The 26758-nt window shown below is 33.8% G+C and overlaps 1 protein-coding gene across 1 annotated transcript in view; it reads right to left on the bottom strand.

Annotated features, from left to right (window-relative positions):
* BLTP1 (bridge-like lipid transfer protein family member 1) overlaps nucleotides 1-26758 on the bottom strand; it is a 201312-nt gene that overhangs the window by 44481 nt on the left and 130073 nt on the right. The window contains exons 49-57 of the mRNA XM_007464834.1: nucleotides 23662-23868; nucleotides 21777-22015; nucleotides 17072-17316; nucleotides 14848-14953; nucleotides 8803-8900; nucleotides 7876-8061; nucleotides 6719-6887; nucleotides 4889-5100; nucleotides 3586-3784 (exon numbers count right to left, since the gene is read on the bottom strand). Of these exons, the coding sequence (XP_007464896.1) occupies nucleotides 3586-3784; nucleotides 4889-5100; nucleotides 6719-6887; nucleotides 7876-8061; nucleotides 8803-8900; nucleotides 14848-14953; nucleotides 17072-17316; nucleotides 21777-22015; nucleotides 23662-23868 (1661 nt within the window). The remainder of the gene's footprint in view (nucleotides 1-3585; nucleotides 3785-4888; nucleotides 5101-6718; nucleotides 6888-7875; nucleotides 8062-8802; nucleotides 8901-14847; nucleotides 14954-17071; nucleotides 17317-21776; nucleotides 22016-23661; nucleotides 23869-26758) is intronic.

Genomic DNA, 26758 nt, shown 5'->3' on the forward strand with positions numbered 1-26758 from the left:
GCTGCTCCCAGGTGTTAGCAGAAAGCTTGGAATTTTTCAAACTTCTAACGGTTTAGTTTTTCTAAATACATGTTCAAGAAAAGCGTCTAATCTTTACTATTTAAGTGGTCCATGGAACCCTTCCTATAGATTGTCCTTTCTAATTTTTATTGCACTTCCCCCCAAAACATTATCACCTACAGAGGAAATTACACCACGCTTTTTTTTTTTTTTTGGCCACACTGCTTGGCTTGCAGAGTCTTAGTTCCCCAACCAGGGATCAAACCTGGGCCCCACCAGTGAAAGCACCAAGTTCTAACCACTGGACCACCAGGGAATTACCGACACAGGGCCATCTTTTTTCTAGGGCATGTTTTTTTTTTTTTTAAACATCTTTACTAGAGTATAATTGTTTTACAATGTTGTGTTAGTTTCTGCTGTATAACAAAGTAAATCAGTTATACGTATACATATATCCCCATATCTCCTCCCTCTTGCGTCTCCCTCCCACCCTCCCTATCCCACCCCGCTAGGTGGTCACAAAGCACCCAGTTGATCTCCCTGTGCTATGTGGCTGCTTCTCACCAGCTACCTATTTTACATTTGGTAGTGTATGTATGTCCATGCCACTCTCTCACTTTGTCACAGCTTACCCTTCCCCTTCCCCATGTCCTCAAGTCCATTCTCTACATCTGTGTCTTTATTCCAGTCCTGCTCCTAGGTTCGTCAGAACCATTTTGTTTTTTTCTTAGATTCCATATATATGTGTTAGCATACAGTATTTGTTTTTCTCTTTCTGACTTACTTCACCCTGTATGACAGACTCTAGGTCCATCCACCTCACTGCAAATACCTCAATTTCATTTCTTTTAATGGCTAATATTCCACTGTATATATATGCCACATATTCTTTATCCATTCATCTGTCAGTGGACACTTAGGTTGCTTCCATGTCCTGGCTCCTGTAAATAGAGCTGCAATGAACATTGTGGTACATGACTCTTTTGGAATTATGGTTTTCTCAGGTATATGCCCAGTAGTGGGATTGCTGGGTCGTATGGTAGTTCTATTTTTAGTTTTTTAAGGAACTTCCATATTGTTCTCCATAGTGGCTGTATCAATTTACATTCCCATCAACAGTGCAAGAGGGTTCCCTTTTCTCCACATCCTCTCCAGCATTTATTGTTTGTAGATTTTTTGATGCTGGCCATTCTGACTGGTGTGAGGTGATACCTCATTGTAGTTTTGATTTGCATTTCTCTAATGATTAGTGATGTTGAGCATCCGTTCATGTGTTTGTTGGCCATCTGTATATCTTCTTTGGAGAAATGTCTATTTAGGTCTTCTGCCCATTTTTGGATTGGGTTTTTTGTTTTTTTGATATTGAGCTGCATGAGCTGCCTGTAAATTTTGGAGATTAATCCTTTGTCAGTTGATTCGTTTGCAAATATTTTCTCCCATTCTGAGGGTTGTCTTTTCGTCTTCTTTATGCTTTCCTTTACTGTGCAAAAGCTTTGAAGTTTCATTAGGTCCCATTTGTTTATTTTCGTTTTTATTTCCATTTCTCAAGGAGGTGGGTCAAAAAGGATCTTGCTGTGATTTATGTCATGGAGTGTTCTGCCTATGTTTTCCTCTAAGAGTTTTATAGCGTCTGGTCTTACATTTAGGTCTTTAATCCATTTCGAGTTTATTTTTGTGTATGGTGTTAGGGAGTGTTCTAATTTCATTCTTTTACATGTAGCTGTCCAGTTTTCCCAGCACCACTTATTGAAGAGGCTGTCTTTTCTTCACTGTATATTCTTACCTCCTTTATCAAAGATAAGGTGACTATACGTGCATGGGTTTATCTCTGGGCTTTCTATCCTGTTCCATTGATCTACATTTCTGTTTCTGTAGGGCATGATTTTTAAATGATCTGTGAAAAAAAATCCTAAGGCATAATCCTACTTTTCCTTATTTCTCTGCCCTAAACTCAACTCTTTTTTAAATAAAATTGTCAGTTATATCCAAGTATACTTACTCCTAATAAAAACTACACTAATAAAAACTACAAAATAGTAAACTAATTGGTGAATCTGTAATTTGGAATTCTTTTATGTCACCAGAACAACTACTCTACTCATCTCATTTGCCACTCTCCCAAAACACCAAACAATAAGCATGTTACAAAAACAAGTCATTTGATACCCTCCAAAACCCTAAATAAATTATGATTATCGCAATTATCAGCATGTTAGTGTTCTACTTTGCTGGTATAATATCCACTGAGGTGCTGAGTTATTGTTTATATTTTTTAATATGTGTTTTTGACTTTGAGTCAGAGGCATATTTCTTATGCATCTTCCCTTTGTTTAAACTGCTAAGAAAATGGTATCCTTCCTTGCTTCCAAATATATTCTATCCAGTATGACTATAATGATGGAAAATGTCATCTTAATAAAAATCAATAGGTTTAAATTTATTTTAAGGAAAAAAACACACAAACAAAAGACAGTTATGGTGACTTTTTTAAACATATATAAGAACCATGTAAAATGATTACTTGTAAAAATTTCTGATGAAGGCTAATTTTGGTCTTTTGGGTATTAGGCTGAGTATTTTGATATCAAGTCTTCTTAATAACCTGAAGTATTTCAAAGAAATCCTAGTATTTTACCTATGAATTATCTAAATGCAAAGCATTCAAAACCAAAAAATTTTACCTAAAATTTTAGCCAATATTAAATGCTAAAACTTCAATTTTTGATATAAAAACACTGGAAAGTTCTCCCAATACTCAAAGAAAACCCAGAACTGGAAAGAAGATTTTCTTCCAGTGAAGAGAGGAAAAAATTGCTCAATAATGGCATACCACCTTCTGAAAAGTAATTAATTTTGTTTTACAAATTAGCTGAGGAATTTTAGTCCACAACCTTTAATTCTTCAAATATAATTTTTCTTCATTATTAAGATTAAAGATAACACAACATTGTAAAGCAACTATACTCCAATAAAAATTAATTAAAAATAGATTAATGATGCTTTATCAACTCTGCTGTAATATTTAAAATAAAAATAAATCCCTGTACCTTCAAAATAGCATATAAACACAGCTTTAGTTATTCACAACCAGAGGACTAACTAAAGCTGTGTTTAATGGAGCATAATAGAATCAGAGGAATTCACACAAATTATACTCTGTAAACTACATATGTGGACATGTGGACTTATTTATGGCTGGAATCCCTGCTCCCAGTTATCCTGTATTATGTTATAGGATGAACTGGATCTTACACATTTATCACTTTGTTTCAAGATCCCCACAGAACAAAGACACTTTGCCTGGTCATTAACAAATCAATTACAGGAAAAATCAGGGAGTGAGCAAACATTCAAATGTTGTACCATCAAAAAGAATACCTAGTTGGTTTACTTACCCAAACCACTGAAAGCTGCAGTTTTTCACAAATATGTCCTGATATCTTTAATTAGAAATAGCCTTTATGTCACAAAGTCCAATAACATTCCTATATATGAACATCCTTTAGTTTTACTTATGAAGACACTGGGGTTACTTTTTAATTTAAAAAAATTCAAAACCTCATACAGAAAATAAAAGACACTCACAGGCATTCATAACTAGGTCCCCACGAATTTCTGGTTTCCAGTCATCCCATGATGTCTCAAAGCCATCAGCAAAACGGATACAAAAGTTTTTGAAATGCCCTTTACTAACTAGAGATTCTGAAGAACAAGCAGTGATGAGAGTACTTTCAATGGTCAGTACTAAAGCAGAACCAGTGTCAAGGTCTCCAGTGTGATTAGACTGCAAAATATATTAAAGAAACGAGACAAAAGGTGAAAACTTTTAAAATTTGGAAACCTCACAGGATTCATAAGATCAAACATCTAGAAAGGGTCAACTCTAAAGAGCTTCATTAAAAAGCAGTTTAGAAAGATGTCTACTTTTAAAATTAAATTGCTCATGTGAAATGCATTGCCATGTGCATTTTTTTAAACTAAACTTGCAAAAGGCTAAATATCTGTTCTTTTTATCTCAAGCCTTTTAGTTTGTGGGGAACATTTTCATTTTGACAACCATCCCTGGTGTGTAAGGCCTTCCTGAGCTCTGTCCATCATGTCATTAAAATATTATCAATTTTCAACTCCTGAAGCACAAACATACCACGTTGCCAATCCTCAACTCAGAGTTTTTCTTAACACTGTTTTGCCAAACAAAATACTTAAAGATAAATTCATTCAACAACTGGTTACAGGTTAAGGTAAATTATAACAGTAAAATGTAGACCTCTGTGTTTGTTATAACTGTAACTTCTTAGCCTAACAGGGGGTTCATAGCCTTTTCCCTCACACACATGTGCATGCAAATATGTATTCCTGAGAACTGGTCCTAAATCACAAAGAGTAAATTTTTGCTTTATCCAGTACACATAACTTGGAAGTTTTGTTACCATTAAATATTATAGTTTAAAAGAATTTTGAAATTCCCTACCCTGTTTTAGATGAAGTTATTAAACATTATTATATAGCATCCTTAAGTATCCTTTGTTTCTATTTTATTATCAAGTATATATGCCAAAGATGTCTTGGCTAAATACAAAACAAATAAAAAATTTTGAAAACTAAGCTGCTTATTTTCCAAGGTAAAAATTAACATTTACTAGATGGGTGTCAATCTCATTACTATTATGAGGCATATCAGAATGCTTCAGAGAAAAGTCTCATGAAATTGATATTTAATACACTGTGGATAAATAACGGTTGAAGGAGTTCAATCTTACTTGCTATCTACTAAACTCAAGTTATAAACTGTTATCCTGAAAAGCTTATTGTTATACTCCATACACACAAAAATGGTTTCTAGAAATGTCTGGCTCTTAATCTTGGACTGTGATTCGATTTTTTATACCTGTGCAGTATTTGTGATAGGCAGGCAAATTCCCAGATCATTCACAGTGAGCTGGAGGAAGAGAGTCCCAAACGCCTGGGCTGACGTTTGCTGGATACCAGGCAACATATCTACCACTTCCTTTGTAGCCATATGAATATCTTTATGTAAAGCCATTCGTTGTTCATTCCAATTGTCATAGGCAGCCTTATAATTCAGCCAAAACAGCACAGCTGTTGATAATTAAGACAGGGCAGAAGGAAAATTAAAATAAAAACTGTAAAGCTATATGGCAAGTAAACCTCTAGAGCTGCAAAATCCTGTTGATTAATAAAAATTACTCCCAGAAAATTGTAGCATTAGAATTTGAAAGGATCTAAGAGGATACAGTCAACTTGAGAAATGAAAAAAGCAGAAAGCAGGCGACTGCAAAGTGGCAAAAGAAGAAAATCCAGGTCCATTCATTCATTCATTCAATGAATTAGTTGTGAAATGCCTACTATATATGCTAGGCATTGGCATGGAATAACAAACGAAAACACACATGGACCCTGACCATATACAGCTTTCTGTTACAACAGTTAAAAATTCTTGAAGGAGAGGTACGTAATACTGGGAGTATACATTAATAAAGCGTGATTTAGAGAGAGAAGTCGAAGACATCTGAGTTTGTAACAAGAATGAAACTTAAGATAAACCATCATTTAATGCAGTATATACAAGGAGGAGTCTAAAGAGAGATAAAGATGAAGGGGCCAGAGAAGTAGACGGAAAAGCAGGTGTTATGTCATGGACACAAAGAGTAGAAAGTACTTTAAGGAGTTGTTGAAAGTTGATCAAAAGTTGGTAAGATGAGAAATGAAAAAAAAAATGTGCACCAGATTTAGCAAAATAAAATGGTAAGGGCAGTTTTCTAACAAATTGATCTTATCACCAGCCAATGCCCACCACCGATTTAAATCTTTTATGGCTTCATAAATGGTTCTTCATTACTTCTAAAATACAATTCCTATTTGCCCAAGACACATTAATTAGATCCTATCTATCGTTCAGCCTTATTTCCCATTATTTTCTTTTATAAAAGTGGCTGCTGTATTTTCTTAGACCTCTGTGCTCATATATATTCATTCATGTTCTTTCTCACTTGGCAAATCTTTATTTAGTTCTTAACTACATGCCTGGGACTGTTCTAGGCCTTCAGATACAGAGGTAAATAGGACAAGCTTTCATTTCCTGTCTCCTTGGTGAACTCCTACCTCCAAGTTGAATCTGAAAATTTAGTTTCTCCTCTGAGAAGCACAGAGAAAGTGAGAGACACCCTCAGATACAAGGGGAAAAAAAAGAAGTGTGTGTGTGTGTGTGTGTGTGTGTGTGTGTGTGTATATGTATATATATATATATATATATATATATATATACATATATACACACATATATACTCTGTAGTCTACTTTGTTCTCTTTCTCACTGAACTGAGAGCTCCTTGAGGGCAGAGATCCTGTTTTCCATATTTGTATTCCACTTCTAGACAGTAAACAATAAATGTTTATAGAATAAATGAATAAAGACAGTGCTAAGACAATTGGGTGCAATAGTTATCCAAGCCAAAAAATAAAAAATTCTGAATCAGACATTCCTATAGATCCATGTAAAAAGCAAATAACTAAAAAGTAAAGTAACTCCAAAAACTGATGGTAATAAGCAAGAAACGTTTTTTGGATGCTCACATTTCAAATTTAAGAGACATTTAGTTGTCAAGCATTTAAACTGGTAAACTACAGATGATTTTTTTCTAGCATTACCAAAACATTTCTAAATCTAACAAGACAGTATTGATAGACTTCATCTTACCTCTATCAAAGGCCACAGGCTGTGCATAAACAATTGGTCTATTCAGGGTAATAAGCACAGCTTCCCTATCTGAAGAACCACTGATTTCTTCTCGCAGGGCATTTCTTAACCCAATTCTAGTTTTAAAATAGGCAACCTGATGAAAATCAGAACCAGCTTCCTCATAAACCTAAAATAAAATTAAAAGCTCAATAAAATCAAATAATGGAAAATATTTTAATTTAAAAATTAGAAGTTTTAACACCATTAATGGTATTGTTCACTAAAAGAACTACAGTACATTCTTCTCTATTTCATTTGTCAATGATAAATTCCTGATACTCTGTACCATAAACACTTGAAATTAATATACAATATGGATGGGTATATAAGAAATAAATAGGAAGTCATACATAAAATTCATACAAAAGCTAGGATTAGGGCCATAGCCTCAATGGCAATGTATTAAATGTTTCAAGATAATTAGATCCTCTCTCCTCTCAAACTGTGTTTCTATTTGAAAAAATTACTGTTTTTCTAGAGATGACATGAAATTTTTGTTCATTTATTCCCCCACATAATCTTTAATATAGCTACTCAGTTTTGAAAAGTGACTGGTATTCTTTTAATCTTCAAACTAAAGAAGGAAAAAGGTTAAATCTACATAATAACTTTTAGCAAAAATAATAGTATGATTCCCTGATGAGCTGTGAAAGTTAATTTTTATACAACAGAATCTGATTTACTGTCGTATATATACACATTTTTTTAAACTGTACATGTTTAATATTATAGCATGCAAAATTTGCCATTATCAAACAGGACAGCTAAGAAACTTAGTAACATTTTAAAGACTGACCAATGTTAGTACAAAGTGTTGAAATAAAAAATAATGTTTAACAAAATCAAGAGAAATTATAAACGAATATTTACGAAGATACTAGATTCAAGTTTCATGTGATTGCATTTGCACTGAACAATATACCACCAATATACTCAATGAAATACCAAGGTAAAATTATAAGGGCCTTCTTAAATGATTTTTTATTAGAATTTACAATCAGATTTTAGGAACTTCAACTCAATACTTTTTAAAGTATAGTAATACTTAAAGTAGTTTAAATTGATGTGCAAAGTTTAAAAGCCAGAGTTTTAATATCAACATATTCAGCACTCACCTGATGTTTAACAATTTGTCCTAATGCCAGATTTAAATCCACTTGGCATTTACCAAACAGTTTCAGATAGCTGCTACTTCCTGGTGAAGCTTTGGTTTGAAGTCGGTTAGAAAGTTCCAGTTCAATCAATCCAGTTTCAAATCTCACAGCTCTCATTGAGGGAGTTGTGGCCGTTACTTGAATACCCTAGCAGATTATATGTTTGGAGGAAAAAAAGAATCTTAAATCAACAATGTACACCCACACAAATGAAATCTTTCAATATATGATAAATAAAACAGCCATGTTTTAAAACACATACAGGATGCCTGATGAACTAATAAAACTGGCAACATCCTTTAATTTCTCATGTCAGTAGGAACTTTTTTAGCTATTAAATTTTATTCCAGTAATCTGTATTTAAAATATAGACTGTTCATGTGTTAAATACATTAATTACAAGTAAATAACTATTTGGTAAGAATGATTTTTATTTTTAAGAACACTAATATCGTAAATATTGGAAATAACATTTCTATTAAGGTATTACTTTAACTGGACAACTGTACAAAATATTTCTTACAGAGTAATTTATAACAGCAATAATTAGAAAAAAGTCAAAAGGTTCATCTGAAGGAAGTAGTTAAATTGCTACAACTGTATAATATATAGCACAGCTGTTCAAAAAGATAAAGTGGATCTAAATGTTCTGACATGGAAAGATATTCAAGGTTTTTAAAACTGCAGAAATATATACATATATAAAAATACAAATAGGAAAATGTCCTAAAGGATATTCAATTGTTAAAGCTTCTTCTATGCATGGACAGGGTTATACTTCAGTTTTATTTTCTATTTGGCATACTCATATATCATATGGATTTTCTACAAGCATACATTAATTAAGTAGAAAAATACTTCTTAAAGAATCATTATTATTTATGTTACCTTAAACTGCAAGTTCAGGGAATAGAGTAGAATTTTAGGCTTATCTCCATCTGCTGCTCCATCATGTTCGTTCCAAAGAGGAATAGGTTGCTCCCCACCTGAAAGAGGTTAAATAATTGAAGGTTTGAGGCAATTTCTTTAAAAGGAAAATAATAACTACTTTGTGTGCTTAAAAACACACACACACACAACATTTTCCTGATCATTAACTCAATCTTTAACAGGGAACTTTAGCCATGTCACATTTCACTGAGGCAGATATTATGAGATAGGGACAGTACTGCATATGTAGATATTTATTAAGAACATTTTATAAGGACTAGAACTAAGATCCCATAAGCTGCGTGGTGCAGCCAGAAAAAAAAAAAAAAAGAACATTTTATAAGGACTAAATTAAGACATTATACCTATAATTACACCAAACATGATTATACACCTGAGAAAATATATTTGAGGGAAAAACAGTCCAATGAAATAATTTCTTCAACCAAAAATGTGACCTTTGTCATTTATATTTGTGTGTCATAAACAAAAAAGAATGGAAGAAAAAAAGGTGGAGAAATAAAAAATAAGGTAGTAAGAGTGTGACAATAAACGTTTGGCCTATACATGAAAACAAAATGCGGGCAGAGTATCCTGGGGATAAAGTTCCTATTAATAGACCATTTGTTGCCCAGGCATTGTGGCATTCAGGAAATAATGTTCTAATATTTTAAAATCCAACTTCTATCTCCACTTCTCCTTTCCTTATTGTAAAAACTTTTCTGTATGCTTACCTTTCAAATATTCTATCTTAAAATGATTCATCTTTTTCTATGTATATTGAATTTAGCATTATCCCAGGGAGCAAATATAAGTAGGATGGGAAGTTTTTTCCTAGTAGGTAATCAATTAATGTAATTCATCACATCAACAGGCTAAAGAAGAAAAATCACATTATCATATTACAGGATGCAGAAAAAGCATTTGACAAAAACCAACACCTATTGATAGTAAAGATTCTCAGTAAACTAGGAGCAGAGAACTTCCTCAACTCAATAGAGAATATCTACAAAAAACCTACATCTAGTATGATTCTTAACGGTGAAAAGCTCTTAGTTTCCTCACTAAGATAAGGTACAAACCACCAAGGATGTCCACTCTTACCACTCCTTTTCAACATCATACAAGAAGTCCTAGCTAATGCAATAAGACAAGAAAAGGGAAAAAAAAGATATACAGATTGGGAAGGAAGAAATAAAACTGTCTCTGTTCACAAATGACCTGATCATCTATGAAGAAGTTCCTGGAACCAATAAGTGATTATAGCAAGACTGCAGGATACAAGGTTAATAATATACAAAGGTCAGTCACTTTCCTATATACCAGCAATAAACAGTGGAATGTGAAATTAAAAACACAATACCAGTTACATTAGCACCACAAAAAATAAGATACTTAAGTATAAATTAACAATATATATACAAGATCTACATGAGAAAACCTACAAAACTCTGATAATGTCAGTTCTTCCCAACTTGCCCTCTAGATTCAATGCAGCCCCAGTCAAAATCCTACCAAGTTATTTTGTGGATATTGACAAACTCATTCTAAGGTGTACGTGAAGGGACAAAATACCCAGAATAGCCAATAAAATATTGAAGGAGAAGACCAAAACTAGAAGACTTAAACTACCTGACTTCAAGACTACAAGCTAATCAAGACAGTGTGGTACTGGTGAAATAACAGACAAAAAGATCAATGGAACAGAAGGGAGAGCCCAAAAATAGATCCACATAAATATAATCAACTAATTTTTGACAAGTGAGCAAAGGCAATACAATTGAGCAAAAGCAATACAATGGAGCAAAGATACAGTCTTTTCAACATATGTTGCTAGAATACAAAAAAATACATGCAAAAAAATACATCTAGATATAGACCTTAAACCTGTCACAAAAATTAACTCATAATGGATCACAGGCCTAAAGGTAAAACACAAAACTACAAAAATCATATAAGATAACAAAGGAGAAAACCTTAATGACCTTCTGTATGACAATGACTTTTTGGATACAACACCAAAGGCATGATCCATGAAAGAAAGAATTGATAAATTAGACTTTAAAAAAAATTTTAATTTTAATTTTAATTTTTTTTTGGTCACACCACACAGAATGAGGGATCTTAGTCCCCCAACCAGGGATCAAACTCGCACCCCTTGCAGTGGAAGCATGGAGTCTTAACCACTGGACCACCAGGGAAGTCCCAAGCTAGACTTTATTAAAATTAAAAACTTCTGCTCTGGGTGTCAAGAGAATAACAATACAAGCCAAAACTGGGAGAAAATATTTCCAAAAGATACATTTGTAAAGGACCATTATCCAAAATATGCAAAGAGCTCTTAAACTCAACAATAAGAAAACAACCTGATTAAAACTGGGCCAAACATTTTAACAAACAGCTCACCAAAGAAGATATACAGATGGCAAATAAGCACATTTGAAAAGGTGCTTCACATCATGTCATCAGGGAAATGCAAATTAAAACCACAGTAAGATACCAGTGCACACCCATCAGAATATCCAAAATCTAGAACAGTGACAAACAACACAAAATGCTGGGGGGATGTGGAGCAAAAAGAACTTTCATTCATTTCTGGTGGGAATGCAAAATGGTACAGTCACTTTGGAAGACAGTTTGGCAGTTTCCTATAAAACTAAACATACATTTATATGATCCATATGATCCAGCAATCTTGTACCTTGGCAGTTACCAAAAGAAGATGAAAACTTATGTCCACACAGAAACCTGCATATGGATGTTTATAGCACCTTAACTCATAATGGTCAAAACCTGGAAGCCACCAAGGGAGGAATAAATAGGCAAAGAACAGAGGATTTTTAGGGCAGTGGAACTACTCTATAGGATATTATAATATAATGAGGATATTATACACGTCATTATACATTTGTTCAAACCCACCGAATATACAATGCCAAGAGTGAATCCTAATGTAAACTATGGGCTTTGGGTGATAATGGTGTGTCAATGTAGGTTTGTCAGTTGTAACAAACGTACCACTCTAATGGGGGACTTTGATAATGGGGGAGGCTATGCATGACTGAAGGCAGAGGGTATCTGGGAAATCTCTGTACCTTGCCCTCAATTTTGCCATGAACCTAAAACTGCTCTAAAAAATAAAGTTGATTTTTAAAAAAGGCTATTTGTTTTGTTCATCTATCACTATCCTGAATATCTTTTACATAGTTTCAGAAAAATATTTTTTTTAATTTAAAAGACAAACTCTGCCTCTTATAAAATGTATTACATAATACTTTTAGTTTATAGAAATATCAGAGACACTATTAGTCACATTAACTCCACAGTTTTTACCTTGTTATGAATTAAATATAGACCTGGTCCAATTGTAAGAAGGTAACCTCACTATATATATATTTCTCATTAAATATAAATGGCTGTACATACTCAAAAATAGACCTCTTCTCTTTACTAAGTCAGTGCTTATCTATACCTTTCTGAAACCCAGGCAATCCATGGGCAATAAGATTATAAGAACTGATTCTTCAAAAGAGAATTTTCCTGACAAACCTGATGATGATTGTGAACATAGTATTCCTATGCAATAGAAAATGTCCTAAAGCTAAATGTAACATGAAGGAAAAGCATGAGGAAAAAGTTTAAGAAACAAATAAGGAAAATAATCATGAAGATTATGGGAGAGTAGGGAAGCAATATAGAGATTAGAATACTAAGAAATGTGGCTATAGAGATTCTAAGTATTCCCTCTCAATAATCTGTTACATTCTCAGGTTTTGAAAAAGATAAGGGAACATCTGTGCTCCATGAGGCCCTGGGCCAGCTGGATGATATGTGATTTACATTTCAGCTATTTTCCTAGGGTTCATGCTGTTTCTACAGTCAGGAAGGAATGGTTCAGGGAGCAGATCTAGCCACTAAATGACTTTGGCATCATTATCTGATTTCTCTATTCTTCACAGTGATTAGCAAGTCTTCATGGTTAGAACATTAATTTCCAGTCTTTTCCAGTTCATTATTCATAGACCTAGGGATACAGTTTACTTATAACTCCTAACTGAATGTAATTCAAAAGTTAAGAAAAGCCTTTCTTTTTCATCAAAACCACTTTGACAGCTTACAGTACCAGACTAATACGAGGAACTCTATAATCCTAGCTTTTTACTGTAAGAGATACAAGATTAGTTAATGGAAAAGTCTGTTTGTTTTTTAGTTATACATATTCAGCAATAGCAGTCTTGAAAATACTCTTTAAAACTCATAAAAATTTACCAACTTGAAATATTCTTTACTTTCACATTATAGACAATGTTCTAATGTGATATCAACCAGGTAAATGGGCCACATTAACACTTCTATATGGTCTCCAAGTAGAGACACCTTCAGTGGCAGAAGGGGCTTCTGCTATGTATTCATCCCTCCCTTAATGGTTTGCATTCAAGACTAACAATTGATCTGATTTTTTTTTTTTTTTTTTTTTTTTTATTTTTTTAAATACAATTTTTTTTTTTTAACATCTTTATTGGGGTATAATTGATTTACAATGGTGTGTTAGTTTCTGATTTATAACAGAGTGAATCAGTTATACATATACATATGTTCCACGGACACTGCGTCTCCTGCATCGGCAGGCGGACCCTCAAGCACTGCGCCACCAGGGAAGCCCTTGATCTGATTTTTATAAAAATTCCAAGACTAACAATTGATCTGATTTTTATATTAACCTGTAAAATTCTATAGCTCTGCTCGGCTTCTTCAATGTGATCATTAAGTAGCTTCCTGACCTCAGATACAACCAGAACCAACCCATGAGAACCAGGAAAATCTCTTGCTCACACAGCTGCTACATAATTTAATTCCCTAATCCATGTTCTGTCCTCCTTCAGGGCCTTATCAAATACTGGTCCATAAGCTCTGCCTGAATCTTCTCTACTTCTCCTTTCTTGCCAAATGAGGCTTCACTTGTGAGGTTTTGAATATGACTTCCTCTGTGAAGCCTTTTCTGATTCCTTAGACTACGTTAGTTTCTCCTTTGACACAGACATAGCACCTTCTTCTTGTCATTCAGAGAACTCATCACAATTATAATATACTATCTAGATACTTAATAAATTTGTAAAATGAATGAATTTATCCATCAACATGGAGGAATCTCCTCTTGATGCCAATTTATAGATGAGGCTTAACTATTATTTTAACATGATTATATGCATACTGAAATATTCAGCCTCAAGAATGTTATACAGTCAACTTGTTTTCCACCCTAATGCCTCTTAATACTTTATCTTGTGAATTAAAAATCAATTAATTGTTTAAATCAAACATATATTTCCGGTTAAAATATAAAATAGTGATTAAGAAGCTCACTTATAATCTGATTTTGAGGAATAGCAAAAATATAATAAGGATTGCTATAGACAATTTACCATGTGGCCAGCATACAGTCACCATCTGATACAGATTAAAATCGAAATCTTAATACTGATCTAAATTTTGTTCCCAAATGATTAAGATTAGTTTAGTTAACAGACACACACTAAGCTTTTTTTTTTTTGGAAGGAAAGCATAAGGGACCTTTGTTTAATTTATAAATTGTAAATGCATATATTACAAAAGTAATAAGCAAAAGAATCTGTAGGTGAGAAAGCCATAAAAGGAATGCAGAGGGGCTTCCCTGGTGGCGCAGTGGTTGAGAGTCCGCCTGCCGATGCAGGAGACATGGGTTCGTGCTCCCGTCTGGGAAGATCCCACATGCCGCGGAGCGGCTGGGCCCCTGAGCCATGGCCGCTGAGCCTGCGCGTCCGGAGCCTGTGCTCCGCAATGGGAGAGGCCACAGCAGTGAGAGGCCCGCATACCGCAAAAATGCAGAATTTTTAGAGAGTTACTCAACAATTTCATCTAAATGATAGGATCAGTACTCATACCACTGGTACATGGACCATCATATAGCCAATGAGAATAAAAACCTGCTGTATGTCCTGCACTATAAGTATCAAATCATCTTACCAGAAACTTTTTGTATTACTTCATTAACTTCCTTCATGAACACTTTCTGTACAAATACCAAGTGGTTTAGAAGATCAGTTGTAAGATTATGTTCAAAGGAACCAACCTGCCAAACAACATCAGAATACTAGATTAACATACTGACTATATTAGTTTAAAATACATCTCACATAAGTCATCCCAAACTCTGAGGAAAAACAATTATCTACATGCTATTTGAAATGAAAATACTGAAGAAGGGTTAAAATACTCAGATTCCCCAATACTCTACTGGCCTGACATTGTTATGAGCCATTCCCCCCATATTTTAAAATAACAGTAGCCAATAAAGTATGAGAAATCTTTTGAAAATGAATGAAAATTATACTCTATGTAACTTGCTGATTGCAAAATTGAAATTTTATGTAGAGTAATATTTATTTTTAATGACCACTGTTGTAGAGTTAGAAAGATGGACCAGTATAAGTGAAAGTAAATGTATTTACTCATTCAAATATTTATTGACCATCTGCATTAGGTGCTAAAGATACAGCTGTGAATAAAAATAACAAAATTATGGCTCTCATGAAGCTACATTTGAGCAAATTAGCAAATCAGATATACTAAAGTCAGCTTTACTATAATACATGTCCCATGATTAGTATAAAGCCCAAAATTTCTGGCAAGAATTAGTTAATAAACATTAAATAGAAAGCCGGCCCTAACTGGAGTTGAGTTTTATATTAACGATGAATTGAAACATCCTTATGAGTAAGGCAAATACTTCAACATTTGTCACTTTGATAGTGTCCATATTTTGATCAAAAGTTAACAGCAAAAGAGATGTAGCAGTCTTTTCTTAGGTGAGAAGTCACATAAAGTCTAAGTTTCACTGGGCACTTTTATTTTATATATAGTAGTATCAAATGGGCAAAGATGATTTTCACATGTGTCTATTTTAGGCCATAGTTAAATGGGCAACTCTCAGAGAGATGCAACTTTAGATTCTTTCGAATGTTTGTAATTAACTGCATTCTTAGTAAATCTGGGATGGTGTTCTGCCCCAATTACAAACTTTATACCTTTATAATAGCTAATATTAGTAAGGAACTATGCAATATACTGCATTTGATTTGTTTTATTTTCTGTCAAATGAAGCATTAATAACAGTATTGCTAAACTACAGTCTGGGACACTTATTTTTCAGTGTAGAAAGCACAAATGAAATATGCTTTATAATCCACCTTTTAGTAAATAAATATTTGACTTCTAGCATCTTGTACACGAGAAGTTCTAGGACAAGCAGAGTCTAAAGAAGGTAAACCAGACTTAAATATATCCTACTTAGCTGTAATATTTCTAGAAAGACACCAAAGAGCATTCTTATAGATCCTTCAGATTCTAGAGAATAAAATTTATAAGCCAAAGAGTTGGCAAATTGATTTTTGATAAGGTTGCAACTGTTTCTGACAAACTGACAAAGCAAGCTGAGGGACGAGCACACTGTGTGACTCCTACATCTCTCATTTGATAGTTGGGAGACTTAGGGAAAGTTATTTAATCTCTCTAAATTTGATTTTCTACTATAACAAATTAGGATGATAACAAATGGCCTACTTACCACAAATCAAATGAAAACATATCCAAATGCTTTTTAAACTTGTGATAATTGTACAGATATAAAGGGAAAAAATAATGATGGAATCATGTATGCTGGCTTTCAAATTCCCTTAGTAAAGAAACTAGTCTGTGAATCTGCTTGTAATTATTTTATCTCTGTATGATCTTTATATTGTTAACAAGTATATACCTGGATGAATCATGTAACCTCTCTAACGGCTCAGTTTCTTTACTTGTAAAATGAGAATAAAATATCTACCTCAAAGGATTGATTTAAGGATTGTACAAGTCAATGAATATGAAGCACCTGACAAATGTTAGATACTCTTAGCGTTTTTATAATCAAATGAATCATGAAAATATTGTAGAGATGCATGTGAAACCCAATATAATAAATATGAATTCAAAGATGATTAAAACAAGAAAAAAAAGCATGTTTAAATAAAACTATAAGGAGACACACACATGTGTACGTAACCACACACACACACACAAACCAAACAGAGTAAAAACTTCTGTAGGAATAAATGATTTGATGATTTTTTTTTGACTACATACTTTGGTACAACTAAAATTTGAAGGCTCCTAAATTACAAAGAGTAAGAAAATTAAAAAGTGAACTTACTTCTGCCACACAACGTAGATAATTTCCCTGTAAATAGTACCCTTGTTTAGAAGGCAGTTCATCTATACTCCACACCTGGTCTGAATAACTATCATGCTCTTCCATTATATATTTCCCTGACATAGTAACAGGAGGAAGGTTAAGACTGGCAGAAGGAGGAATGGTTGACATATCCGTGGCAGAAACTTTTGAAGTAAAACGCAATCTGTGATTTGGCAGCTCAAATGTAAATCTGGTCTGTGCACCTGTAAGAAATAAGGAAAGTTACTGTTTGTTGTTCAGGTGCTCATTCACTCATTCATTCCTTAACTTTGTTCAATAAATGGTGTCTATAAAAAAAAGTATGCATTTTCCAAACCTATGTTGAAAGATATGAGGATATTTTAAATTTGCTTATAAAATATTTCCCATCTTTAAATATATGTATGGTTACTATAAAGCATCAGCCAGTATTATTAAGCCAGCAAATATCATTTATTAAGCCTACTAGGTGCCCAGCATTGTGTTAGGTGCTAGAGAAACACCTGTAAATGTTCTCTTTATTTCACATAAGGTAGAAAAGAAATTGCCTTTATTATGAAAGAGTTAAAACAAGAGAAATTAAAGTGTAAAACAAAACAAAACAGCAATCCACACAGTGTTTTATTCACAGAGAATAGTTATCAGTTGATAACTTGCCTCTTGATCCTGACTCAGTATGGAAGGAAACAGTGAAATTGTCAAACCAACTAAATTATACTCAATGAAAACTTCATCGAGTATAAAATTTTACAAAACATGTATCTTTGAGCTTAACAATAATAATGGGACCATACTCCAAATAAGAATATGGTCTGAGTTTTAATTTACTGTTGGTTCTAAACAAATCAACAATCTGGCATGTAGTTGTTCAAACAATTATAAATACACAACCTGTACTATTTATTCAGGCTATATTTCTCCAACTATTTACTGAGGGCATTAAGGCGTAGCAGAAACCTTGTTAAAATCAAGATCTATTATTGCCTATTACATATACTGTCTAATGTATATGTGCATGTTCCTTTCCAACCAATCAAATCTACTGATACTGTTCTGTACATAAGCAATTCTCTCCACTCAAACATTAAACAGCCTATTTTGCCTACATATAAAATTTATTATATATTCCTAGTATTCTTGATTGTGCCAGAAATAATTCTCTTTCTTCCACATACTAATTAAAGGTCACCTCCTATATGTCACATTCACTATATTCACTCACTATACAGTAACGTTTATACTTGGAATGAGTTATCCATAAACAGAAACACGCTCTCTCACCAACTGGTGCAACCGTGAAAGGCCAGATAGGTCACAACTGCTCTGATCTCCTCTTACTCACCAGGCAGAGTCATTGACTATGGCTTGCAGACTGCAAGGGGTGCGGGCTGCCCTCCAGCATAGCTACCACTATTACTACCACCAGCATTACCAAATAAAAACACAGACTGAAGTAATACTAGGCCTCAGGTCATCCCTTATCACTAGTATAGCCTTTTTTTTTTTCTACTGTTTTTGTCCCTTTCCTTTATTGCAAGAGGAATTATGGGTTGTTATCTGACTGGATATTTGACAATATGTTTTCTTTGCTCCTAAATATTCATATCTTCCTAGTTCCAAACTGACTATTCGGCTTTTGATTTGCTGCTTCTGTTGACTCTTCTGTTTCATGAATGCCCTGAATAAACAGACAAGAAGAGCCATTTAGCCCAATACCTGAAGGCCCAACACTTCTGACTCTGCAAAATATGGAAATTCACTTTAAAGTGCTTCTGTTTCTGATAAGAAAAGATGTTCAGAAAAATCCATCTCAATAAAGAAAACCTAAAATGCTAGAGGGCAGAAATAAATACATACACATACATACAAAAATACATACATATGTGTATGTATTCACATATATGTATATGTGTTTTTAAAATTATTAATGTAATTTATCATGTTAATAAAATAAAGGAGAAAAAATATTTTAATTTCAACAGATGCAGAAAAAAGTATCCAATAATAAGTATTTGCCAATCATTCATAGAAATTCTTAGTACACTAGGAATAAAAGTAACTTATCTTGACCTGATAAAAATAACCCAGCAAAAACCTACAGCAAACATCATATTCACTGGTGAAATATTAATTCCCTTAAAAAATATGAGTAAAACAAGGATGCCAACAGTACCCCTTTTACTGAACTTGGTAGTAGAGACATAGTAAGATAAGAAAAATAAAAAGGCATAAAGACTGGAAAGGAAGAAACAAAAGTATTATTTGCACGTGGTATGAATATCTACTTAGGAAACTCCACAGAATCTTATTAGCAATAATAAAATAGTTTAATATGGTTGCTGAGTATAAGATTAACATCAAGTGCATTTGTACATACCACCACTGGTTTAAAATGCTATTTATAAAATATACCATTTGTAATAACAACAATAACATAAGGTGCCTAGGTATCTAAGTAAATAAACATATCTTGCAACAGATAAACAAAAACCTTAAGTTGAAAAATTTTAAACTTTATAGAAAAACACTGAAGAAGATCTAAAGAAACAGAGAAATAGACATATGCAGGAATAAGAAGGTTAAATACTATGTCAGTTCTCAATATCAATCAATGTTTTTAATTCTCCCCCAAGTAAATCTACAGATTCAACTCAATTTCTAAAAAAATCCAAACAGGCTTTTTCAGGGAACTTGGCAAACTGATTCTAAAATGTATCTGAAGGAGCAAATAAACAAAAATAACCAGGACAACTTCTAAAAAAGGGAAAAGTCAAGTATCAGTATGACACTGGTGCAAACAGGCCACTGAGGCACAATAGAGATCTCTGAAATAGACCCCCATATACATAAACACTTAATAGATGATAAAGTTGGATTATCTATCACTGAAAAAAAGATTAGTCAGTAAATGCTGCTGAGATAACTGGATATGCATACTACTCCATACCAAACTGAAGAAAAAACCAGTCAATTCCTTACAGATTAGGAACTTAAATGTGAAAAGCAAAACTTCAAAATGTTTAACAGTAAACATGAGAGAATCTTCTCATGATCCTGGGAACAGAAGGATATAAAAATTTATATTTTTATGTCTTCTTCAAGACATAAAAATACACAGTAAAAGAAAATATTAATTCAGTTACATTAAAATTAAGAGTATATGTTGATCAAAAGACCAAAAAGTGAAATAAGCCTCTGACTGGGTGACAATATATGTTGAACATATAACATCAAAGGTTTAATATACAAAACATACAAAGAATTTCTGTGAACCAAGAAAAATACAAATGACTCAATGGTCAAATGGACAGAAAACAAACAAGAACCATCAACAGGTGTTTCATATAAGAAAACATATAAGGACCCCTTAATCATATTTAAAAATTCAGCTCCATTAATAAATACAGAAACATAAATTAAAGTACAATGAGATACCATCCCACATTTACCAGACAAGCAATAATAATTTTAAAGTCAATAATACCAAGTGTTGACAAAGATGCAGAACAGTGGGAACTCCAATCTAATACTGATGGGAGGGTAAAACCTGGTGGACACAAGCACTAAGGAAAACAGTTTTATATTTCCTAGTAAAGTTGAAGATGCATTTACCCTATAATCTAGCTATATTTACCCTATAATCTACCCTATAATCTAATCCTTGAGAAACTCTTGCACATATGTACCAGAAGATGTGTATGAGAACAAATGTAATAGCAAAAAACCAGAATGAGGCAAAGGTCCATCAATAGCAGAATAGATAATTGTGATATAATCACTTAACGGACTACTATATTTCACTGAAAAATGAATGAACCAAAGATACATGGATGAATATAAATCAAAGAAAATGTGCAACAAAAAAATTCCAAGTCAAAATATACATTAGTGGGACTCCATATGAATAAAGTTTAAAACAGGCTACAAGAAAATTGGTCATTTATGAGTATATGTCTATGTAATAAAACTATAAAGAAAAGCAAAGGAATGGATAACACAAAATTCATGATAGTGATTATTAACCAAGCATTCATGGGGACTATTATCTGGTAGTAATAATATTCATTGACGGAGCCTTCAAAGTACTGGTAATGTTTTAATTCTTAGGATGTGTAATCGGTGGGTGAGTTTACAGTTCTATAAACTGTGTGAATGTAACTGACATACTTTTGTATACATGATACATTTCAGAATAAAAATACAACAGCAAAGTGCTTTTGGAGAGGATATATAAGGATCACAAAATCTTATAAATATAGCTATTTTGAAGAAGTCAAATAACCTCTGATTTAAGCTAAATGTACTCAACGTGAAAATAAACCAAGTTTTTCAGGCTCTAAGAACCTAACAATGTTGAAATGTATTCAACTTGTAGAAATGTATTCAACTTGTAGAAATGTAGAAATGTATTCAATTCAAGTTTAAGTTGGAAATGGTTTCTAAAGAGGGGATAACTCTAAAGAGTTCAAATGAAAGCAGGGTCCATGCTGGTCATTCAAGGAAGTGTATTGCTATTTTTACTTCACTGAATGAAAAACATCGTTAATGAAATTTAGAAGTGTTTTGATTAAAATTATTTAAATTTTCATAAAAAATCTATAAAACTAAATTTGTTTCACCAAAATATTACTAATTTCTTAAACCAGTCATAAATTTTAAGAATAAATTCAAACTTCAATGTTACCTGTCATTCCATGACTTCTCATTCTTCCCATCTTGTATTCTGCTTTCAGAGATGGTAAAAGTGCTGCTCCAATGGCTATACCATCTAACATGGTGCTGAATTTAAGGACAATAGGCTTCTTCTCTAAACCTTCTGGTAGCTGAGGAAATTCATTTGTTTCAATAGGAGTTTGATTAACACTTGTTGGGGTTTTTTCAGAAGGTAGGGGGGTTGCAATATCTTCTTTTACAGGCTGTGGGCTATAGAGCAAAACAAAAAAAAAGTTTAAAAAAGACAATTAGAACAGCTACTAATAAAATTTAAATTGTATAAAAATAAAAATTGTATAAAATTGGTATTCTCAGTGTAAAAGAGCAAAAATAAACTATGAACAGATGTTTTCTTTCTAATACCAGGTCATATTAAGACTTCCTCAGAACAGCCATTGAAAAATGATGATCTAGAAAAGTAAACAAGACGAAGTAATAACAATATAAACTGAATGTTACACTGCCAAGGCCATTCACATCATTAATGTGAAACTGGAGGTTTTCTGATTCCAAATTCCATGACTTAACCATTATGCACTCTACTGTTGATTGTTAATACTATTACTATTACTAGCACTATTAACAATAATAACACCAACACCAACAACAGCAGTAATTATTTGAGTGCTTACTATGTGCCAGGTACTATTCTTATTGCTTTGTGTATTTCATATAATTTATCTCACAAAACCCTTTGATTAGGTACTATTATCTCCATTTTACAAATGAAGTATAGCGAGAAAGTGGTGAAATCAGTTTTGAACTCAGTCAATCTGACTCTAGGGTCTTTTTGTTTTTAACTACTCCACTCCACTGCCAATACATTCTAATAAGGAAAAATTCCTTAGGGTATTATATAACTAAGGCTCATGTACACATTCTGGATTCCATATTCCACTGACAGGAGAAACAAGTTTTAATTATTACTACTTAGTCAACCAGACATGAATTAATATTACATCAGAATTAAAGATCTAGATAGGACAACTGGAAAAATCACTGCTTTAAGACACTGTCAAAATACACACTAGGGCTTCCCTGGTGGCGCAGTGCTTGAGAGTCCGCCTGCCGATGCAGGAGACGCGGGTTCGTGCCCCGTTTCGGGAAGATCCCACATGCCGCGGAGCGGCTGGGCCCGTGAGCCATGGCCACTGAGCCTGCGCGTCCGGAGCCTGTGCTCCGCAAATGGGAGAGGCCACAACAGTGAGAGGCCCCACTAGTGTTTTTCTACCTTACAAGTTAGGGAAAAGGAAACATAACAAGACAAATTTTTACCTTTTACTTATATTTTTATTAGTTATTAATTAGCTGTAACTTTGGAGACCAGGAAGAAAGCTTGGCAATGCAGACCCAGGGAATAAAGGTTACTGTGCAAAGGTCCCATTTACTGCCTTTTAAAATATTTAAATGGTATATTCAAATCCTGCCTTGAACCATGTACAATAATCTCACATAGAGGTCAGCACAAAACCACGCATGGGACATAAATGGCCACTGCAACTTTATAAATCTATGCACTTACAAATTTCAGTGAGTTCAAAGTAAAGAAATATTGCTACAATCCTAGAATTTGCCTTTTATTAGTAACACGTTATAATGTCCACTAATCTCTAGGATCTCTTAAGCTTTACTGATGCAATATGAACGACTCACAATTGCATTTGTGACATAGTACTTTAATAATATCCAGAATATGATTCTCCCACAATCATGTTTAGCTACTTTTCACCTGCCCCACTATCCATAATAGTCACTACTTAGATGTAACCTTCCGTCTTCCTCCAAACTATTGTTAACACAGCAAAGAATGACATGAAATACTATATAGAATCACAGATCTTGAATAAATAACTTACACTGTAGAAGGTTGTCTGATGAGATCTGAGATCTGCTTAGATAGCTGGTGAGAACTTCGAACCATCATGCTGTGTAAGGTGGCAGGGTGCTGGGGAATGTTGATGCTGATAGCTCCTACTTTGAACACCGCGGCATTGTTAGTCTTCAACCCCCTCTGGGCACTGTAGAGGGCTTGGGACTTGGCAATACTACATTTCACTACAGTTCTATTAAAAGAGAAGGAGGATCATTAAAATATGACCAAGTAAAGAGAAATTTTGAAAAAGTATTTTGAGAGCAAGACAAATGTTTTTAAATCATTCAATGAAGTAAATTACAAGATTTTTCATGCATTTAAATCACACTAAAGAAATAATGTTTTCTAAAAATATGGACATACATTTTATACCGTTTGTACTGAATATTATTCTGTTTAATAAAGAGTTTACAGAAGAATGTATGTATGTGCTTACATGGAAAAGAATACACTGACATATCACACATATACAACACACAAAATCCCATTTTGATTTTTTTCCCCATTCAGAACTCCGTTTTTCTTCAACATATTTTAGGCATCTGTACAACCACTAAGAAAATATAAACAGTGAAAATTAAAAGAAAAGAAACAAACACTCACTATACTCCTTAAAATCTAATCAGCCAAAGAAACTAACCTAACGATCATCCAATATGTTAAAAGAAATTAATGAGAAGGAAGAAATTTAACTTGCATTTTCCATTTTTTATTTTCAGTGAGTAGCAAAGAAATGATAGAAGTCCAATTCATAATGAGTAACTACTACTTAATTAAAAATTGGTAAGCTTTACTGGTACAGATATAAAATGGAAATACTGTCTTGATTTCTTGTTCTTTCTTTCTAATGCCTAGAACAGTGCTTTAAACATAGTAGACACTCACTGAATTGTGAAATGAATGAGCAGAAAGAAGTACAGCAGAAGAATGACTCAACACAACTGTGGAATTCCACAGATATCACGTGATAAATCATGTATGTAAAAGCTATGATGAAGCAGTCTTGACACACACAGTGGAAAGGTTCATGTCACTGAACTGCACCACTAAAGGCCCAGTAGTAAAAGGAAAGCTTTTAACATATATGTTATCTTTCAAATGAGCAAAGAATGCTTGACAACAGATTTAGCAAAACAACACAAAATGCAAATTTCATATTAACTACATGTCAGTTCACACACATTTATCTCTACTTAGGCTCCAGAGGATTCACCGAGAATTTATTTACAGTCTCAAGGACCTAAGGAATCATCCATTCATTACATTTAACTTCTATTAGAATAAACCTTGAGAAGTGTAACAGTGGTTCTATTAGAAGTTTTGATTATTTACAGATAGTGAAATCCAGGTATTATACAAAATTCAAAAATGATTACTAGAGAACTATATTTGCTTTCTTCTTCAAAGGAAACTATTTCTCAAAGACTATCACTGACTAGAAAAAGAAAAAAGTAATCTATCTATGGAATTGTTCTAGCTAGCATGAATATAGATTCTAGGATGCTGACTAGTTACTGAATTTTGAATCTTAACTATTTTAATAAATAAAGCTACTATTTATCATCAATGAGATTCCATTTTAAATTCAATTTCAACATGAGCCAGAACACTCAGATGGTGCTAAAATGCAAAGGGCTTTCTAGTTGTGAACAGTATTCACCTACTGAATGAAACTAAGCATACATTTACAAAGAAGTCTTGTTATCATGACGGTCAAGAAATTCTACACCTATCTTACTATTTTACGTTTATAATCTATAGAAGTCTGCTTAAATATTACTTGTGATTATATAAGCATATACACAATCCTTGATTTTCAATTATACACCAAATGTCAGAATAGAAGGCTATGAGGCTGACTGCTCTCCTACTGTAGATCTTACTGTAGTATTTCCAGTGGAAATTTTGCTGTTAAGGACTTCAGGGGCTCTGTGTTGCCCAACTCCAGAGGGCACCATCACACTGTAGGCTATGTAAATGATGCCCATGACTACAGCGTGAGTAATGTTCCTTGGAGCTAGACAACAGGATAGTCCTACACTGATCAAACTGAGACAGACACTGTAGAGGATGTCTGATTAACTCTTGTCAAACTGTACATGTTAAAGATGTAAGGAGACCCAGAATGAGGAATTAAACAATTTACAAGCTGCCAGTATGAATTATCTATTCATAATTTCAGATTTATCTATTCATATATTATCTATTTTAATTCTTAAAAGAGCTGTCACTTAATCTAGATCAAAAAACATGTAGGATACATAAGACTTTTACACAGGAAAGAAGTGGTCAAAGTCTTTTTAAAGAGAAGACTATAAAAACTTGTAGCATGCCAGGCATGCCTCATATATGTAAAAAGTTCACGGCAAGTGACCAAGAAGCTTGGCTCAAGAATTCATTGGCAGGGCTTCCCTGGTGGCGCAGTGCTTGAGAGTCCGCCTGCCAATGCAGGAGACGCGGGTTCGTGCCCCATTTCGGGAAGATCCCACATGCCGCGGAGCGGCTGGGCCCGTGAGCCATGGCCGCTGAGCCTGCGCGTCCGGAGCCTGTGCTCCGCAAATGGGAGAGGCCACAACAGTGAGAGGCCTGCATAACGCAAGAAAAAAAAAGAAAAAAGAAAAAAGAAAAAAAAAAGAATTCATTGGCAGTGGTGGTAGGGCAGATCCACTGTGAGCCTGTTATAACCACCACAGTGCCTAATCAGGCAAGGACTTCTCCCCATCTTCTTTTTCTTCCTGTGTCCAGGCCACAGGGCCTTTAAAGCAGGCCAGCCATCCTTGTAGTGCCAGTTGAGAGTCTGAGGATTTACTTTGGGGCCTCATTATCGCTACTCTATCTCCACCCCCACCCCACCTCCTTGATCTTGCAGGCTCAGACTTTAAAGGCAGGAATTACAAAATTACAGGGTAATTTATGTACCCTGACCCATGCTGCCTGCCTCAGTTCAGTTTTGCCTGAAAATCTTTACAATGTGGACATAGAGTGTTCGGATCACGTGTAATTCAGTTAACTATTAAAAATCATTGGAGCTTTCTTTCCCATTTGGCAATTGTACCTTATGTGTTAACTCTCTCAGCAGG

Source organism: Lipotes vexillifer, unplaced genomic scaffold (assembly GCF_000442215.2).
Source record: "Lipotes vexillifer unplaced genomic scaffold, Lipotes_vexillifer_v1.1 scaffold231, whole genome shotgun sequence".
Lineage (NCBI taxonomy): Eukaryota > Metazoa > Chordata > Mammalia > Artiodactyla > Lipotidae > Lipotes > Lipotes vexillifer.